At 37.0% G+C, this 18,279-nt stretch overlaps 1 protein-coding gene across 1 annotated transcript in view; it reads left to right on the top strand.

Moving 5' to 3' along the window:
• LOC113097377 (gastrula zinc finger protein XlCGF26.1-like) overlaps window positions 1–18,279 on the top strand; it is a 62,240-nt gene that overhangs the window by 8,949 nt on the left and 35,012 nt on the right. Inside the window, exon 4 of the mRNA XM_026262621.1 lies at window positions 12,889–12,909. Coding sequence (XP_026118406.1) covers window positions 12,889–12,909 — 21 coding nt within the window. The remainder of the gene's footprint in view (window positions 1–12,888; window positions 12,910–18,279) is intronic.

The raw sequence follows: 18,279 nt of genomic DNA, 5'->3' as shown, positions 1-18,279 counted from the left end.
ATGGACGCTGAATGAGGTGTTGACTTAAAAAAGTTAATCAACGTAACACAACGTTGTTTCATCGTCGTACTGTGCACCATGCAAATACACAATTTTATGTTCTATTAGATAGTTTGCATTTAGATCAAAACTGTACAGGATCAAGGCTAAAAATCAAATGACTGGCAGCAATGGCTTGACAATCAACTTCAATAAACTACCACATGTTCAAAATTGTGAAACAGCAGTTTAATTTTGGAAACATTATTGTACAAAACAGATGAAAATAATCCCAAACTTTATTTTGCAGAGTATACATGGATGTATTTTTAAAACATGTAGAAGAACAATTCAAATTCAGTAATATTTAAAGAATATTTTTATATTATTTGTAATATTTTTACATATAATTGCATATTTTTAGCAGCACTTGGAAGAGAAACACTTGTACCTTAATGACTGAAACCAGTTGATCTTTTATTTTGGTGGGAAACTACAGTTTCTGTAAAAAAAACATGTTTTAGTTATGCGTCTCATTACAAGAGATATGTACATTGGTGCAGTGAAAATGTGTTGCACAGTTTAAGAAGGGAACCTTCAACCAGGGACGCTGTCAGGGGAGGGAAGATTAGGAAAATTCCAAGGGCCCAGCGTTAGAGGGGGCACTTGTGTGCTTTCTGTACTGTCCTGTATAAACAAAAACACCAAAAATAAATCCACATAAAATATCAACTTTGATATAGTAAAATACATTTAACTGAAAACTGAATACAAAATAAATCACACAATATTTTAACTTTTCAGTTCAATGACAGGGGGGTTGGAAACAAAGTGCACAACACTATTCATTAAACACTTTTAATGTATTCAGATGAAAGTTTACAATATTAACAATTTATTAAAAAACAGTGTTTTCAGAGCTCCCAGTTACAGTTTTAAAAATCTAAAGTAAAATCAAAACCTATCCCAAAAGTTGCATGAATCTCTAGCAGAAATTTCATACCAATGTTGTTTCAAGAATAAACTGTATCCTTGATAACCACAAGGGGAAAGAAGAAATGGTTTACTGAAAAGTTCTTAAAAAGCAGGATTTCACTTTAAACCAGTGGTTCTCAAACTTTTTTATACCAAGTACCACTTCAGAAAATATTTAAGTTCCACCATAATTACTAACATTCAATTTCAGCATTTTAGTAGGCCAAACTATTCAGCTACAGCTGTACAGTTAGAAAAATTAGGAAGTTTTATTCCTAATAAGAATATTTATTGTTGTCAGCCACTTTAACACTGTAAATACACAGTTTACTGTGCTTACATAAAGGTAAATGAAAGACTTAGTTTAAATTAAAATGTGTTATAACAAAAGTAACATAAATCATGATCAAAGCAATACCAATAGGAATTGTTTCAGCGTGATAAAGCAGCGAAATGTATTTAGTTTTATTGTTGCTAATGATGATAACATACACCTTTAGGATAGGTATTATGATTAAAATATAGTGAAATACTATAACAATAATAATAATCATCTTAAAATAATTTAATATAAATCATTTAAAAGTTTATTAACCTTTTTCAATCACTTAGCATTAAACATTTTCAATGTTGTTTGAGAGTTTAAACACCTGACCTTATTTCAACTATATTTCATCGTTGAAGGTTGGTCATGTGCCGGAAGTTCTACAACCGTTCAGCTTTAAACATTGAATCAACGTGGTTTCAATGCTGAAACAACAACCGTCATTATTTCAACCATATTTCAATGTTGAAGGTTGGTCATGTGCCAGCTGGGATTGTTAGGGTTATGTAGCTACATATTTTATTTTATCATAGCTTTATTTATATTTATAAAAAATAAATAATCTGCAAAGAAAAAAAGACAATTTATGTATCTATAAATATATCTTAATTTAGCCCAAATTTGGTCCATCTGGGACCCGCAAATAAACAATAATGGGCAGCCTAACTGGGGCCCATAACTGTATCCAAGCTGGGGCCCACTCTCAGCCCATCAAAGTCCCCACTCTGAGTCCATGCCCAGTTGAGGTTTCCTTTTACCACTCACAGGCCGGCGAGGCTTACCCGTCTTATGCCGTTGAGTATTGTGCTCATGTCAAATGTAGGCTTGGGTTTTCTTTACGTGCTGCCCACAAAAAGGTCTTATTCATCTGATGTCGTGAGTATTGATCTCCCGTTGGGTGTCGCAAGAGTCCTCTTTGTTGGCGACCCAAAGCCTGTTTATCTGCTCAACTGAGAGGATGTAGTCTTGATCTCTAGTCGGAGGCTTCATGGGTCCTCTCGGTCAGTTATCTGCCCTGGTTGCCCAATGATTAGCAGGGGCTCATCAGCCAGTAGGGCCCGTACACCAAGACCTTGACCTATTCCAGTTGAGGCAACTCGGGCCCTCCTGGTCGGGCCACCCAATCACGTTGCTCCTACTCTATCGGCCTGTAGGGATCATCAGTTTCAGTGCAGTGAGGTGCTCCGGTTGTTCAATGGCTCGAGCCCTCCCGACCGGGCGCCCCAAATCACATAGTCCGATACAAGCAGCCGGTGGGCCTATCTCTCCAAATATGTAAAGTTGCTCCCACTGGAGTACATAGGCTCTTCCAACTTGCCAATCAGCTGACTTTCTAAATATCAGCCCCCACCAAATCTCAAAGCTATTATGGGGGGGTCCTTAGTCTGTCAGCTGTCCCTTCCGCTATTGGTTTTTGGGGGGTACTCTAGGTTCGGGCCATTCCCGAGCTCAGAGCCCTTCCCCGGACAGCATGCCAAATATGCATAATAATACTTAAGCTAATTATATGTTAGTGTGAACTCGTGAAATGTAGTTTCATTAACAAGATTCTGGAAGAGCACGTCAGATACTTAGTGTAATTAGCACAGGTGGAGCCCACTTAAGATAATCAACCCTAGGGTATAAATACAGCTGACTTATACTACCTGTCTCCATTGACGGTTTATCAGTCTTCCCCATAATTGTGTAGCCTATGGAACTTGACTCAAGAGACCATTTAATGGCCTTTGTAGGTATTTTGAGTTAATAAGCTGATTACAGTGTGGCTCCAAGTGTCAAGCCAGCATTTTTTTGCTGGCTTGCCAGTTGTCCAAAAGTCGACCATTCACACCTTGCACAAGGAGGGCAAGACACAAAAGGTCATTGCAAAAGAGGCTGGCTGCTTACAGAGCTAGGTGTCCAAGCACATTAATAGAGAAGAGAAGGGAAGGAAAAGATGTGGTAGAAAAAAGCGTACAAGCAATAGGGATAACCGTACCCTGGAGAGGATTGTGAAACAAAACCAATTCAAAAATATGGGGGAGATTCATAAAGAGTGGACTGCAGCTGGAGTCAGTGCTTCAAGAACCACTACACAGACGTATGCAAGACATGGGTTTCAGCTGTCGCATTACTAGTGTCAAGCCACTCTTGAACAACAGACAGTGTCAGAAGTGTCATGTTTCAAAAAGGACTGGACTGCTGCTGAATGGTCCAAAGTATTGTTCTCTGATAAAAGTAAATTTTGCATTTTCTTTGGAAATCAGGGTCCCAGAGTCTGGAGGAAGAGAGGAGAGGCACACAATCCACATTGCTTGAGGTCCAGTGTGAAGTTTCCACAGTCAGTGATGGTTTGGGGTGCCATGTCATCTGCTGGTGTTGGTCCACTGTGTTTTCTGAGGTCCAAGGTCAACAAAGCTGTATACCAGGAAGTTTTAGAGCACTTCATGCTTCCTGCTGCTGACCAACTTTATGGAGATGCAGATTTCATTCTCCAACAGGACCTGTACAAATTGCCAAAGCTACCAGTACCTGGTTTAAGGAAAGCCAGCAAACTCGCCTGATCCTAACCCCATAGAAAATCTATGGGGTATCGTGAAGAGGAAGATGTGAATATGCCAGACCCAGGAATGCAGAAGAGCTGAAGGCCACTATCAGAGTAACCTGGTCTCTCATAACACCTGAGCAGTGCCACAGACTGATCCACTCCATGCCACACCGCATTGCTGTAGTAATTCAGACAAAATGAGCCCCAACTAAGTATTGAGTGCTGTACATGCTCATACTTTTCATGTTAAATACTTTCAGTTGGCCAAGATTTCTAAAAATGGTTTCTTTGTATTGGTCTTAAATAATATTCTAATTTTCTGAGATACTGAATTTGGGATTTTACTTAGTTGTCAGTTATAATCATCAAAATTAAAAGAAATAAACATTTGAAATATATCAGTCTGTGTGTAATGAATGAATATACTATACAAGTTTCACTTTTTGAATGGAATTAGTCAAATAAATGTACTTTTTGATGATACTCTAATTTTATGACCAGCACCTGTATAAAAAAAAAAAAAAAGAGAACTTAAAAGGAACTCAGATTATGACTCAAAGCTGCATTTTGTATTTATTTATTTATTTATTAAAAAAGGACAATGCACATTAATCAACATGAGCAAACAAGTACACCATGTAAATGTGCCAGGTTTAGTCATTCGGTCTAATTTTCATCTGCAGTCCCTCAATTAAACATGTCAAATAATACAAATATCCTTCATGAATTGAATCCAATTTTATTCACCAATTTGCCACTGATCTTCGATTATCCAATTCAACCATACTAATAAGCAAAAATTTGAAAAGATAAACATTTCTTCTTTATTAATTGCTGAATGGTGTTGAACTTTCTTCTTCTTTATTCTAGTGTACAGACGTGAATTTACATTTCCATTAATTTTAAAAGTAACCTTCCCCAACAGTGGTGATTAGAATGTGTTGGTTACATCCATCACAAGGAGTTATGCATTGGAAGGATATTTGTTAATTTGTCAGTTTAGCATTATTTTGATTTATCTCTGATGTATTTATTCATTTAAAATATAGTCTCTGTGTAGTTCTGTGAATGTGAGAACCAAAAGGTAAAAAAAAAAGGGTCTAGAAAGAATCTGTCTGGTTCTTGTCTTCTCTTGCTTTTTTTCATGGATTTGCATGTGATGGTCATGCTGTGTGTCTCTTTGACCATTAATCTTTGTTATTTGTCCAAAATTTGACAATCTCCTTCCGGAGTTGAATGATCAATAAGTTGTCTTTTGTTTTAATGCAGCAAGGTATTCAAAGCTGAAAGAGTTGGTTGGTTAGGCTTACTTCAGGCTGGTGATGAGATCTGATTTACAGTATGATCATCTGTTGTCTTGAGCGTCTTCGTGGAATTCAGCTCTCTGTCTTTCAACACTGTTCTGTTTGAATCTTAAATTGTCTGATTTGCTCTGATATGCTTTATTGTTGATACATTGAAAAGTATGTTTAAAGGGGTCATCGAATGCAAAAATCACTTTACATATTGTTTGAACTGTAATGTGTGTTGGCAGTTTTCTCGAGACATTTTTACATACATAAATATAACAGTATTTTTCAGGATTTGTCGTCAGCAGCCCCCACTAGATTTACCAGGTAACAACGTTCAAAACAAACTTTAGGTAATTTAAATAGCAGATTAGCGGACCGCAAAAGATGAACAACTAATCAACGATGTAGGGAAATATCCAGAATTTTATGCAACCAACCATAGATTCTTCAAAGACAACATGAGGAAGTCATAAACATGGAGGAAGATAGCGTTTGTCATCAGTTTTTCAATTAAGAATGTCTAATTTTCAATCTGAGGTAAAATGTTCAGTGAGTCTTAAGAAACGTTAAGAAATAACCATACTTATAAAATATATGTAGCTTCTTTGTTTTTATTTAGCAAACAAATCAGTATTAGTAGATACAGCATTAGAAATTTAGAAATTTCTTATAATACAAAACAATTGATGAATGGCAATCTAGAATGCTAATGATAACCTAGACTAAATTATAACAGATTATTTTCATAAATTAATGTACAAAACTCAGTTATTATCAATTAAAATAATGTATTTAAAATAATAATAAATGAATTATGACTCATTCCTCTTGCTGCTCAGAACTTGATTCGATATTGAGCTCCAGTGTACAGAATGTGAGCGTCCGGTGTGCAATATCTCGAGTTGTCCTAGACGTGGACTGGAGCGGCCCTGCACTTCTCGTCCAGTGTGTGACCCCCTTAAGTCACATTTATAAACCAAATAACTTAAGCTATTCGTGGATTAGTGCATACTGGAGACGTAAACCGTTTCAAAGGATTCAGATAGATTTGGTGAACTGGTTTGACTAAGAAGACCCGGTCAAATAGAAACATTTGTTCGTGATAGACAAAACAAATAAAACCCATTACAAACGAGGCATATGTTGCATCCAGCGGGATATAATTACTAATTATAATGACTTATGTCTTTTTTGCATTACGTATCGCGCTATGTAAACATAAAACTGTCTGCATTTGTGATCTGAGAAACAACAAGCCTACTCTACTGCAAATTATTTAAAATATAAAAAACGTACCTACAGGCTGTGAGTCAGAAGAGCCAGACTGTCTTGAAAACTTTGAATTGCCCAACCATAGGAAACATCATCCATAAAATGTGCAGCAAACATCTAAATATTAACATACAACTTAACCACTGAATTCTAGTCATGTCCTCTTTTGGAAGACCAAAAAAACTTTCACTTCAACGAAACACACATAAAGAGAATAAATGTTACGCCGCCATTCTTTGTCTGAACATTTGGGCGGTGTTATGCAATTCTTCCCACAAAGAGACATCGAGATGTGGGGGCATGGTAGAATAAGCCATTTAAAGGGTTGTGGTTGACCCTTAACTTTTATTAAGTTAAGTCTTTGGATTTAAGACTTTAGTCTTTGCAACTTTACAGATCTTCTTTATGCAGCAAGAGCTTGTAACACTCCAAAGAGTAAGGAAAAATTGAAATCGCATCATATGACCCCTTTAAGACCCTAAAGAATTATATAAGCTTGTGGAAAATGGGTATTCGATGACCCCTTTAACATGCCTGAGAGCACGTGAAAGGCTTTTATTAAGTGTGAGTTACCAAATGAACCTTAAGTTGTCGCTTCGACGTAAAACTCTTTCCACATTGAGAGCAAGAGAAAGGCTTTTCCCCAGCATGAATTAACATGTGATCCTTAAGGCATGTTTTCTGTTTATAACTCTTTCCACACTGAGTGCAGGTGTAAGGCTTTTCCCCAGTATGAATTAACATGTGCTGCTTAAGGTGTGATTTACATCTAAAACTCTTTCCACACTGAGAACAGGAGAAAGGCTTTTCCCCAGCATGAATTAACATGTGATCCTTAAGGCTGGATTTCTGTGTAAAACCATTTCCACACTGAGTACAGGTGTAAGGCTTTTTCCCAGTATGAATTAACATGTGCAGCTTAAGCTGTGATTTAGATCTAAAGCTCTTTCCACACTGAGAGCAGGAGAAAGGCTTTTTCCCAGCATGAATTAACATGTGCATCTTAAGGCTTGCGTTACACGTAAAACTCTTTCCACACTGAGAGCAGGTAAAAGGCTTTATCCCAGTATGAATAAACATGTGCTTCTCAAGGCTTGCTTTATGTCTGAAAGTGTTTTCACACTGAGAGCAGCTGAAAGGCTTTATCCCAGCATGAATTAACATGTGCATCTTAAGACTTGCTTTACACGTAAAACTCTTTCGACACTGAGAGCAGTTAAAAGGCTTTATCCCAGTATGAATTAACATATGCTTAATAAGGCCTGATTTCTTTGTTAAACCCTTTCCACACTCAGAGCAGGAGAACGGCTTTATCCCAGCATGAATCAACATATGCTTCTTAAGTCTTGATTTGTTTGTAAAACTCGTTCCACACTGAGAGCAGCTGAAAGGCTCTGTCTCAGCATGAATTAACATGTGCTTCCTAAGGCTTGCTTTACACGTGAAAGTGTTTCCACACTCAGAGCAGGTGAAAGGTTTTTCTGATGAGTGTGTTACCAAATGTTTCTTAAGGTATGATTTCAGTCTAAAACTCTTTCCACACTGACAGCAGCTGAAAGGCCTCTTGACTTCTGTTGTTTTAATGCTGCAACTCACAGATTTTTCTTCATTGACATCATGATCTTTCTGATCCGGATATTTCTCATCCACCTCAATCAGATCTTGTCTTTCTTCTTTCATTTTCATCAGGCCTAAAATTAAATCATTACAAAAATGAAAATTAATTGAAGCATTTGAAAAATAAAAAAGATAAAAAAGGATAATAATATAATAATATTTGTGTACAGACAAAAACTTCCTTTTTAACACAGAGCCATGAAAATATCTCAAAACACAGCATTATGTTGTCGAGCCAGTAGGTGGCGATATCATTTTGTAAAGAAACAACAGATTTGGGGGGGGGGGGTTGTTCTTGGATCATTTTCTGTCATTTTGGTTGGACTGCAACAACTAATCGATACAATTGATAATCATCAATAATGAAAATCATCAACAACGATTCTCATTATCGATTAGCCCGGTCTGCCCACAGTGCACGTTCAACTTCATCCTGTGCCGATAAATTACATCACTAAATTATGCATTTCTATGGACAAAATGCATCTTAAAATAATGGAGAAAACAGGATGACATGCTGCGGGAGATTTACGTGATCCAAGCTTCCCAAAACATGAGAATTTTTATTTTAAGCTTTAAGCTAATGCAAATTTGCACCTTTGCATAAAGTCTCGCCCCGACAATTTGTGTTCAGTTTAAATTTTTTACTGAGGCCATCCTTAAAAATATTTTGGTTTGCAGTAACAGTAAAATAAAATCTAAAAAAGGGTCGGTAGGTAGATCTATATATATATATATATATATATATATATATATATATATATATATATATATATATATATATATATATATATATATATATATATTTTTTTTTTTTTTTCAAGTTTCAATGTAAAAAAAAAAAAAAGTACAATTTTGGTGATGGTGATTACGTAAGTATGAATTTAAAGGGGGGAGGGGGTGAAATGCTATTTCATGCATACTGAGTTTTTTTACACTGTTAAAGAGTTGGATTCCCATGCTAAACATGGACAAAGTTTCAAAAATTAAGTTGTACATTTGAAGGAGTATTTTTGTTCCCAAAATACTCCTTCCGGTTTGTCACAAGTTTCGGAAAGTTTTTTTCGAGTATGGCTCTGTGTGACGTTAGATGGAGCGGAATTTCCTTATATGGGTCCTGAGGCACATCTGCCGGAAGAGCGTGCGCTCCCGTATAGCAGAGCGGAGAGAGCACAACAGACTTCACTGATCAGAGCGAGAGCGTCACGAAAAGTCACAAAAGAAGTGTGTTTTTGGTTGCCAGGGCAAGACAACCCTGCACAGATTACCAAAAGAGAAACAGCATTAAGGGACCAGTGGATGGAGTTTATTTTTACAGAGCATCAACGGAGTTGTGCAAGTGTTTGTGTTTGTTCCCTGCATTTCGAAGATGCTTGTTTTACAAACAAGGCCCAGTTTGACGACGGATTTGTGTATCGTTTATTTCTTAAGGATGATGCAGTCCCAACGAAAAAGGGTCACGATCGTGTGTTGGAACCGCAGGCGGTGAGTAAAACTGCTTCAAATATCTCTGCCTCCTTGTTAGTGCGTCCCCTCCCATGCCTGAGACCCGGGTTCGAGCCCCGCTCGGAGCGAGTCGTTGCTGCTGCTGCTCTCGTTCAGTTTCAGCCTCGGGATCTGATTCTGGATCATAAATGTACGGCTGAATCTAAATGTAAGCCATGGTTTGTTTTGGTTGATGGGTTTTCCCTCATGGTAACATCACAGCTTCCAAACGCTCTCAACGCAAAAGCTTACTGGCGCTCGTGATTCTTTAGCTCCGCCCACACGTCATGCCTCCAGCCGGTCGTGTTTTTCCGGGAAAAATCGGTACAGACTATCTTTCTCTTATGAATATAATAAAACTAAAGACTTTTTGGATTTATGAAGGATGCAGTAGTACTCTGTATGTACTCAAGATTAACAGGATATTGAGTGAAAACGAGCATTTCACCCCCCCTTTAAACAAGTTAGTATATCGTGACGTCACTGGCTGGGTCTTCAACCTGTGCCTTCGGGCGCATCATTGCAAACCTCATTTTGATAGAGGCTATATAGACCACTTTAAATCTTTGTCAAAAACATGTTTATTGCAGGAATTTCAGGTGAGAAGAAAAAAAAATAGGTATTGTTATACTGTTTTGCAACCTACAAATGAGAGACTGTTTACTTTGCTTTCTTGGGTTGTCACTTTTGTGAAAAAAAAATCCTGTTTGATTTAAGTGTTCATTGAATCGATTGTAAAATCAATTAACATAGTGGACAATTAACATAGTGGACTGCCATAACGCAAAACATTTACTTCAGGCTTCAACATGGCTGTGTTTACGATTAGAAATGCCAACAACAACAAATTGCATACGTAGGCGATTCTAGCCCGAATCTGTATCTGTATGCATGAGACTGTCTGAATACCGGCAGAATTCACATTTCTGTTGTAAAAAGAGAAACATTGTGCAGAAATATTATTTGCTGTTATGCATGCGTGTCCGAAGCTGCAGTTGCTGTGTGACGTATGTCCAAAAAAAAAAAAAAAAAACCTGGACGCGCTCCAAGAGAAGGTCGTTAAAGTCAATTTCCTATTTTCGAAACTTGTGTTGGTTGATTCGTGCAATAGATTTTTTAAAATAAAGTGACAGTCAACACAGTCAAGGTTTCTGATTCTGTGCTAGTGTTATGAGCGCGGGTAAAACAAAGGGTTGAATAAAGTGCAATCATCGACAATGACGCCATTACGTCGAGTGCAAAAGAACCGGTGAACTGTTTTCTTCAACCGGTTTTCTGAATCAAACTGTCTGAAAGAACTACTGGTGATCCGAAAACCGATGCAACCGGTTCTTCACTCGTGAACGAGTGAGTCTGTTGTTCGTTATCTGGCTCGGCTCTGTGTTCATCTTCAGTTCTCTCTTCACAGCAGTTCAGTCAGTGTACTGTTTGAGTGCATGCATTACTCCAGGATATTGGTTTGTTTGAACTCAGAGCAAGTGTCAGCCACATTAAAAAAAGTGAACAGCTTAAGTCATTTGTGGATTAATGCATATTGGAAACACGAACAGTTTCAAACAATTCAGTTTGAACTGATTTTTGGACCAAAATGTATTTTCGATGCTTCAACAATTTCTAACTGACCCTCTGATGTCACATGGACTACTTTGATGATGTTTTTCTTACCTTTCTGGACATGGACAGTATACCGTACACACAGCTTCAATGGAGGGACTGAGAGCTCTCAGACTAAAAATATCTTAAACTGTGTTTCGAAGATAAACGGAGGTCTCACGGGTTTGGAACGACATGAGGGTGAGTTATTAATGACATAATTTTGATTATTGGGTGAACCAACCCTTTAACGCAAATGTACAACAGGTAAGTCGGTCGGACTAAAAGCAAAAAAAAAAAAAATTAATTTGAGTCGGTCCTAAATTCACAGTGTCGTTTGGATTATGGCAAACAAGAATATTTCTGAGGATGGCCTGAATGAGCACTGGGGCGACGGACAAACTGAACACGGACAGAGAGAGACAATACTCAACACAAATATCTGTTGTTGAACATTAAATTAAAGTTTGTCAACATACAGTGCACATATTTTATCAGTAGGAACTGTAAAGGGGATAACGTTAGACACTTCATAACTGCCTTTTACAGGATAAAGATGTGACTCTGGTCAAAGTAAAGGTGTTCTTGCAGAACATTTCTCTCACCTGTTGGTTAAAACTGAGTTAGTGATTTTATTCGTCTTTATCAACTTCATTAACTTCATCAACATTTTTTAACATTTTAATGCAGTGATTTCAACTATATTCACTATTAAAACGTTATTTTTAATAGTGCTTTATTAAAACAAATTTATGCATGGTTTTAAACAAATTATGTAGAGTTCATGCTAATGTTGCTCTAAACTAAAAATCATATTTTAGCTTTCTGCATTGGTTAGTCCTAGAGGTCGACCGATATATCGCTCGGCCGATATTTGTCATTTTTTAATATATCGGCATCGGCCGATATCCGTGTTTAGTAGCGCCGATTTAAAGTCAGGCACGTCGGCGGGCAGCCCCGTGTTATTGGCGCGGTGGAAAGTGCTGCTGCAGCCACTGCATGTGTGGCTTTTGGAATATTCAACAACAGACCTGCGAGATAAATGTAGTCAGAGAATTTCACTCTGTAAATGGGGTGGAGAAGTTGTCAGCTCTTACAAACACTGCAGCGTGATTGAGGGCTCCGTTACTCCGCCCCGCTCACAGACAGCACCGCGCTCTGAGAGACAGACGTCCTGGAGCTGCCCAGAACGGTGAATCACATGTGTTCGGAAGCATGGTTTGATGCAGACAATAACCAGTTTTCCATCCAACTCATTTGTATTTAGGGATGTCAATATTTGATAATTTCCATGATCGATCGTCGTTTAAATTAACGATCAAGTAATAACCTTAATGCTGCAAAATGCGTCTGCAGTGGTATTATTATTATGTGCAAAAGCCACTTGGAAAAAAAGCTTTCTCACCTGAATTAAAGGGGTTTTAGTATGAATAAAATGCTAGTAGCAGGACTGTAAAATGAATAAATGTGATTATGATCGTTTGATAAAATGAAGAGAGCGCGCCATACGTTTGAGATCATTTTACTTTGCTGAATGTTTTCTGTCAAGGAGACCGCTGAATGCGCCTCTTTAAATGGTTTCGTGGTGCTCGTTGTTGTATTTTGAAACGCAACTGCAATGTTTTCAAATGACACTATAGTAGTGGTGCAACGGATCATCATTGATCCGTGATCCGTTCAGATCAATAACTTCAGTTCGGCATACGCGTGACCCGCGGATTGATTTATGAAAAAAAAAAAAGTTGCGCATATTCAGTCCACACTCAGTGATAATGCCGAGCGGAGGAGCTTGAACGCCCTGCGCATTTTGGCTTCCCTGTCAGATATAATGATGAAGGAAAGAGGTTAGAGTGAAAAGATTGTGCCAGATCTTTATGAACAGGAGAAGAAAAAAGTTGTGGATGAACTATCCCGAGCATCCCATGTTGCGCTTACGACAGACGGGGACAGAGAGCTATGTGACGAAAACTGCTCACTTCATCACAGCAGACTGGGAGATGAGAAGTCCTTATTATTATGTTAAAAAGAAGATATTATGCCATGTGCACTAAGTCCATACGAGGACGAGCGAGCGCGGGTTTGACTAGATGTATTTGGAGGTTATTGCTCACGTCTCGTTCTGCACATATCCAAATGTTTCCATATTCGCAATGTATCTGAATGTTAAACTATAATATTTTTTTTAATGTAAACTAGACGGAAAAATAATCTTCTTCACATGAGCAAAAACGTCCTTAGCATAACAGCAGAGAGGACCGGTATATGGTGTATTTAAACTGACCAGTGTAACTTTTTAAATGTTTGGTTGACTGTACTTTATTTTAATAATGAACAGACTGCGATGTAAGTTTGAACTTAGAATGCACTTTAGATGTTCTGTGTCATTTATACCAAACACAAATGTTGCTGGTTGCTAGTGTCTTTGCAGCACTACTGTTATTTATTTTTTATATATTTATTTTTTTTTATTTTTCAGTTTAATTGATTTTTATTTCTAAAATTGTATTTATTTAAATGTATATTTAAGTTTACATTTATGTTCCAACAAACTTGAAAAATTCTACTTGATAAATGTAAATGCTCTAAAACTTTTATGTAAATGATTGACATATATATATATATATATATATATATTACCTGTTTTATATATTTAATACTTGGTCAGTTTATTAATTTTAGTGCACTAAATTAAGATGAATGAAGAGATGGTTCAAGTCAGTGCTCAATAAATTATGATAGGTTTAGAAAAAATGTGTTGTGCATCCACTTATTATTAGTGTGACATTTTAGCATGCAAATCAAGGGGAAAACTCCAAGATATCGGCCCTAAAAATCGGCAGCACATATCGGCCATCGGCTGACCCTGACCTCTAAACATCGGCATCGGCTATAGAAAAACCCATATCGGTCGATCTCTAGTTAGTCCTCCAATTTGTGTAAGCTCTTTAGTAACAGTATTAAGCCATTTCTTTTTTTTCCTTGTTTGTTTTTGGTTCAACAAAACAACATCAATAAAAAAAACTGGGAAGGGGGAACAAGAGACATTTTTAAATAAATAACAAATCATTCAAAAAGTCATTCATGTCTATAAACCAAAGTTTGGGTAGAAAATCATTTCCATGCACTAAATGGTACTAGGTTTAGCCCTGTTCATTGGTGCTGTTGTATAATCACAAGTCACTATTTTAAGGAGGATGTGAACACAAAATCTTTTGAACACGTGAGTTTTGTGTTATTGTCTTTTTTGCAGCTATAAAACCAGCAAGCATTCTCTTCTTTAATGAACTTATACGAGAGTTAGAATCAACATTGACAACACAAAAACATTAGACATGTAATCAAATTGTAGGAAAAATGATAAAACTGAATTCACATGTCCATAGGTTGACAACAATTGGACATTCCCAAAACATGTGGAGAAAAGTACCTGATGATACAGCGTTAAAGACAATACAGTGTTAGAGATATGGCAGTTATAGGTCGATTGCAGTATCATTTGAAACCTTTTTAGGGAGTTATTTATGCCCTATGAATGACTTTGAAATGGATAAGATGATGAGCCAAGTTTTTTAAAGTTGAGATCGGTTTGACAACACCCTCTTTGTTTTTGTGTGTATATATATATATATATATATATGACCCTCTCCACCCCTTAAATGGAAAAAAAAGAAAAAATCTTCTCACAAAAGTCACCTAATTTCAAATATGAAATTCAGGCCCTGAATAACTGTCTAAAAATCTTAATTGGATCATCACTATAAATAAATCTACATGATAAAAAGAAGGCTTTAAAAAGATCGGTATCATTGATCAGATCAGCAGATACTGCTATCTGTAATTGGCCTAAAAAAATCCTGATCTGAGCACCCCTAATAAATACTAGAGATCGACCGATATACCACATTTGTCTTTAGTGTTCGAAGAATAAATACCAACCTCCTTGTTCCTCGTGTTTTATTCTCCAGGTTTCTGGTTCATCTTGTTTTATTCCCCAGGTTTCTGGTTCCTCTTGTTTTATTATCCTGGTTTCTGGTTCCTCTTGTTTTATTCTCCTGGTTTCTGGGTCGTGTTTTATTCTCCATGTTTCTGTTTCCTCGAGTTTTATTTTCAGTGTTTCTAGTTCAATCGTGTTCTCTTCACTCTCCTTTTTAACAAACACCATCTTCACAGCAGCAAGACACCAGCACACCTGCTTGCTTCAAAACCTAGTCACTACTGTGGGGATGAGAATATTACAGGTATTTACTGACCTGGTTCAAAAACTGTATTTTTCTATTTACAGTAACAACATTTCTAACAGTTTGTATTAAGCCAGCATCACGACAGACCAACAGTGAGCGCGGTGGAACTAATCTTCTTCCTCTGCGGTTTAATGGTGTTTGGTAAACAAACGAACGTGTTTAGCGCCACCCGCTGGACTGGAGAGTGAAGCGAAAATAAAACGGGATTCTTTGTTAATATTTTTCAAAGACTCTTTCGTTTTCGCTTATCGTGGATTCTGAATGCATTGCCACGAGTTAAGCGGCTAAAGGAGGAAAATAATACGGGGATACTTTTCCCTTGGGGAACAACCTGATCTGCACAAATAAATGATAAATAAAATATATATTCTACTGGCAGCAACGTCTTTAAAATCAACTTCAATAAGCTACCTAATGCTCAAAATTGTAAAACAGCAGTTTTATTTCGGAAACATACTGTATAAAACAAATGAAAATTATCCCAATATTTAGTTTGCAGTGTGCATGGGATTTATTGTTAAAAAACCTGTAGAAGAACAATCCAAATACAGTAATATTTAAAGCCTTTTGTAAAGAGACACCCATGACTGAAACCAGTTGATCTTTTATTTTGGTGGTTTCTGAGGTAAGTGGAATGTGATTTCTACCGAAGGGGTCCCTAAACAGACTTGAGCATAGTGTGGTTGTGCTTGGGGTGATCCTTGAAAGTATTCCAGCTCTAGGTCCTTTCTGACACCATCCCCTCCACTCTCTCCCACTTGTGCATTTTCTGTACTGTCCTGTATAAACAAAAACACCAACAATAAATACTCATAAAATATCAGCTTTGATATTGTGAAATATTTTAACCTGAAAACAAATCACACAATATTTTCACTTTACAGTTCAGTAACAATGGGGTTGAAAACAAAGTGCACAACAAATTTCATTAAAGATGGGCAGAGGATCACCAATTCCCCCAATGCTGTGGCACTAAAATAGTGGAGCAATGTCAGAAAATAATTTATCAGAGAAAAATTGCAAAGAGTTTGAAGTTATCACCATCTACAGTGCATAATATCATCCAAAGATTCAGAGAATCTGGAACAATATCCGTGGGTAATGGCCGAAAACCATACTGGATGCCAGTGATCTTCAGAGCTTAGACGGCACTGCATCACATTCAGGAATGATACTGTAATAGAAATCACAACATGGGCTCAGGAATACTTCCAGAAAACATTGTTGTTTTAGGAAAACTGGGACGCCAGGTCATCCGGACTAAAGAGGACAAGGATTTTGGTCTTCTGGACTGAGCAACCGGCACCTCTTTGTTGGCAAAGAACCACTGCTTTGCTCACCAATGTAATGGAGAGAGTTTCTGCAAAGGACAAAGATAATTTATAATAATATTGGCAAAGGAGAAAGAGAGTTAATAATGAAAGAGAAAACAAATAATACAGTTACCTGATCATTTGTATTTCCTGTTTAAACTGTTGGATGCTCACTTTGATATGAACTGAAACAATGTTCTACTGCTGTCTCACTTTATCCAGGAAACACGTCCACTTGGGTGACTTGGAAAAAAAGCTGTCAAATCCACCAATGTTAGAAAAAGAAATTCTCGCCTTTGAAATGTGAGAGGTGGCCTTTTGCATTATCAGGTTTAGCTGATGTGCATAGCAGTGGATGTAGTGAGAGTAATCAGATTGGATAAAATAACATGTATCCGATTCTGCTTCGCCAGGGATGCAGCAACCTGCATCCGGAGGAGAATCTTTAAGAAACCAATTAGAGACCAGTTTCAGGTCACATGCTCCCTGAAAATTGAAGGACTCAGATAGACATCCATTTGTCCGGTGTCCCTCTCCCATGAAATCACATTAAACTTATTGAAAAACATAATAAAGAAAAAAGTTTACCAATAAAAGTCCGTTATTATTAAATGCTGAGGCTCTTGCTACCAGCCGGTTGTATTTTATTATTATTTCATTTTTATATAATTTTTGTATACATGTATAATTCTGACATTTTTATGGGGACGGCACCCCAGTGCCCTCTATTGGCAAGCCGCTACTGCTCTAGATGATGATAACTTCAAACTCTTTGTAATTTCTCTCTGAGAAACTCCTTTCTGATATTGCTCAACTATTTTTGACCGCAACATTGGGGGAATTGGTGATCCTCTGCCCATCTTGACTTCTGAGAGACAATGCCACTCTAAGAGGCTCTTTTTATACCCAATCATGTTGTCAATTGACCTAATAAGTTGCAAATTGGTATTCCAGCTGTTCTTTATATGTAAACGTAACTTTACATTTACATTTATTCATTTAGCAGACGGTTTTATCCAAAGCGACTTACAAATCTCTCACTTTCAACATTTTATATGTTATCTATATTCTATTGTGAATAAAATATAATGAGTTTATGAGTGTCAGGGTTCTTCCATAAAATCTTCAGGAGGCATTCATAGAATCTTCAAAATTAAATTTTATTAACTGGCACCCTCATATACTGTTCACAATAGTGCAAGAAAACATGGGAAAACAAAAGAAAAGGGGGGAAATAAACTAACTGGTGAATAAAATCAAAATGCTACTGAGTTCTGGGCCTTACATGTTTCTCCAGGGATCCCTCACCAGAACTGACTCAGCCCTAGACAAATCACACCCTTTTAACAAAACAGATCAAACCATTTTATAATTACAGGAGGACTCAAGTCCGTACATCAAACCTAAATAAAAAAGAAAAGTATAATATATACACAAATAAACTTTATAAACATTTAATTAAACATTTAATATAAACATTAAAATTAAAAGTCTAGAACAATTGAAATAAACTAGTCAATTCATTAATACAAGTGTGGCCTTAGCCATCACTTTGAGATTTGTAAATTATTCCATTCCTTTTTTACTCACAATTTGTACAGTGTCCCAACTTTTTAGGTATTGGGTTTGTAAATGTAATTGTGCTGTATTTCTTAAAAAA

The sequence above is a fragment of the Carassius auratus genome, unplaced genomic scaffold, assembly GCF_003368295.1.
Source record: "Carassius auratus strain Wakin unplaced genomic scaffold, ASM336829v1 scaf_tig00216209, whole genome shotgun sequence".
Lineage (NCBI taxonomy): Eukaryota > Metazoa > Chordata > Actinopteri > Cypriniformes > Cyprinidae > Carassius > Carassius auratus.
Note: the sequence above shows the minus strand (reverse complement) of the source record. Positions and strands in the feature narration are given on the sequence as shown.